General features: G+C 40.9%; 1 protein-coding gene across 1 annotated transcript; it reads left to right on the top strand.

Annotated features, from left to right (window-relative positions):
- PTCHD3 (patched domain containing 3) lies at positions 1126–2374 on the top strand. The gene is given in 7 exon segments (XM_018057222.1): positions 1126–1384; positions 1386–1558; positions 1561–1689; positions 1692–1802; positions 1805–1968; positions 1970–2196; positions 2198–2374. Coding segments are annotated over 7 exon segments (1041 nt in total). The 5' UTR covers positions 1126–1205; the 3' UTR covers positions 2256–2374.

The following is a 2960-nucleotide window of genomic DNA, read 5'->3' as shown; positions in this document are numbered from 1 at the left end:
CAGCCAAGAGAATGGCCTCTAGCCTGAGAGACGTTCCTGGAACTAGAGCTCCACCTCACTCCCAAACATGCTCTTGTAACTTTCAGCTCCTAGCAAGGCTAGGCACTTCCATCCATATAGTTTGAGGTCTAAGTAAAAGTACAGAGTAACAGCATGGATCACAAGTCCCTTGAAAGTTTATGATCCAACAGATTAGGTTAGTAGTTCTAATTCCCCACGCAATTATGGAATGGTCAGAGACCAGGAAAAGGTGACCGAGAAAAGAAAGTTCAGTCCACACGCTTCGCCCATTTCTGGCCGCTGCCCTTGCAGGGATATTGGGTGTCTCTTGCCATTGGGAGGTCGGTATATAAACCCCAACAAGGCTCCCATTTGGGGGTCTGCCTTCAGTCATTTCAAGGCACTGCAAAACCCCAGAGCTCATCACTTGCTTTGCTCAGGACATGTCATTCATTCACACAAGCACACTGCAAGATCAGTGAAACCTTGAGAGACAGGCAAGGAAAACGATTTGAGTTGATCTTGTTAGTTTTTAATGGATGTTAAAAACGTACAGAGACTGTGTTTCTTTCTCTAACAGGTGTTGGGGTTGATGACATGGATAGCATAAGTGAGCAGATGTCCGATGTCTATTCAAAAGTGGCAGTATCAATGACAGTCACCACCATCACCAATGTGCTGGCCTTCTATACAGGAATTATGACCTCTTTCGGGTCTGTACAATACTTTTGCATTTATATAGGAACAACCCTGCTCTTTTGTTATTTTCATAACTTCGCCTGTTTGGGAGCATTTATGGCCATGGATGATAAAAGAGAAGTAGTCTGTCCACACTGGCTGAAGAAGCAGGAAACTCCTGACCAAAAATGTTCCTGATTAAAAAAGTCCTTCTGCCTCCCATGTAATTTTCTCCAAGATGAACATAAAGCTGATATCCATCCAATGAGTCTATCCTTTTTTTAATTTATTTTTTTATTGAAGGATAATTGCTTTACAGAATTTTGTTGTTTTCTGTCAAACCTCAACATGAATCAGCCATAGGTATACATATATCCCCTCCTTTTTGAACCTCTCTCCCATCTCCCTCCACATCCCACCCTTCTAGGTTGATATAGAGCCCCTATTTGAGTTTCCTGAGACACACAGCAAATTCCCGTTGGCTATCTATTTTACATATGGAATCCAGTGAATGTATTCTTTAGAGAATGTATCCTTTTCTCACAAGCACTGAGTCCAACTTTTTTGTAGTGCTCCTATACATTTTGTACATCATAAGTAGTATATATGGATGCTTCCAAGTATAGGAAGCTTTAGGCCTCCAAAATTTGGCAAGTTATGACTCCTATATCACACCATATTGTAATGTAGAAGAAGAACATTTGTCAAGTTATGGTTATCATTACTGAGACTCTTGACTACTGGGATAAAGAAACAAGGCAAAAGTTGGGAAAATGTCATTTGGCAGATTTTGAAAACAGTGAGTATGTAGATAAAAACCTTACAGAGTTTTGGTCACAAGAATATATAAAATATATGGAAACCCTCTGTCAAGATATAAATAAGACAGTTTTCTAAGCAATAAGCCCACTTTTTAAATGGAATTTCCATTTTTTGGGTATAACATTAATATTACATCATCACAGGAAATCATTTGTTCCCAGGCCTTCATTCAAACCATGGATATTTCTTCTTCAATAAGAAACTGATGTTATACCAGTTCTGAGACATGGCCAAGAAGTGTGAAGTTCCCCTAATGGTATACAACCAGGCATTCATATATTTTGATCAGTATTCTGCAATATTAGAAACACTGTTCAAAATGTGACTGTTGCATCAACAGCTATGTTCATTGTTTCCTTATTGTTAATTCCTCATCCCCTGTGTTCTTTGTGGGTAACTTTTGCTATTGCTTCTGTGATTATGAGCCTCATGGGTTTTATGGCCCTCTGGAATGACAATCTTGATATCTATCATAGCCATGATTAATCTTGTCATTTGTATAGGGTTTTCTTTTGACTTTTCTGCTCACATTTCTTATGCATTTGTTTCCAGTTCAGAGACTTCAGTAAACTGAAAACCCACTGAGGCATTGTATCTGCTAGGCTACACTGTGTTACAAAGTGCAGTTTCAACAATAATAGGGATGTGTGTCCTATCTGCAGCTAAAGCATACATCTTCAGGACATTTTTTCAGATTGTTTCTTGTGATGGTATTTGGAGCTGCTTATGGTCTAATTTTTTCTCAGTATTCTTAACCTTTTTTTTAAAGTTAGTTTGAAAAGTCACTAACAAAGACCAATTGCAGTATTCCTGATTGGCCCAATCCAATATGATGAAAACACGCTATTAAGAATAGTCAATAGACTAAAACCAAAGGCACATTTCCTTGGCTTGGAAATACCATTAAAAAAATGTTATTTAAAATATCCTGAGAGAGGAGAGAACAAGATGGCAGAGGAGTAGGTGGACGTGGAGTACACCTCTCTGTGCAGATACATCAGGAATGCACCTTCAGACACAGAAGTGCGTGCAGAACACCAGCTGAGAGCGGACAGGATTACCTGACCAGCGGAAAAGAATATACAGAACCAGGCAAAACTCAGTAGAATGAAGGAACTAGGGGAGAAAACAGGAGTCTTAGGAGGACTGGACCTGCCCTCGGCTGGTGGGGGAACTGAAGCAGGGGTCTGATTCCCATATCGGGACAATTACCAGAGTCAGAGGAGAGACACTTAAGGCTGAGAGTGAAACAGCTGATCTGTTGCAGCCTAAATGGAATGAGAATCAGACAGTCCTTGTGGCAGCCATACAAACCCTGGACAGGGACGCAGGTCCCCTGGAAGGTACAGCAGCTGGGAGCTGGAGTTTAGGGATTGTGGAGCAATCCCAGGCGAGGGCTGCTGTTGACTGCAGAGAGACAGATCGAGGGGATGTGAGGGAGGAGATTGTGGTGGGAAAAG

Source organism: Capra hircus, chromosome 13 (genome assembly GCF_001704415.2).
Source record: "Capra hircus breed San Clemente chromosome 13, ASM170441v1, whole genome shotgun sequence".
NCBI classification, from domain to species: Eukaryota; Metazoa; Chordata; class Mammalia; order Artiodactyla; family Bovidae; genus Capra; species Capra hircus.
This window is presented reverse-complemented; position numbering and strand designations above follow the sequence as displayed.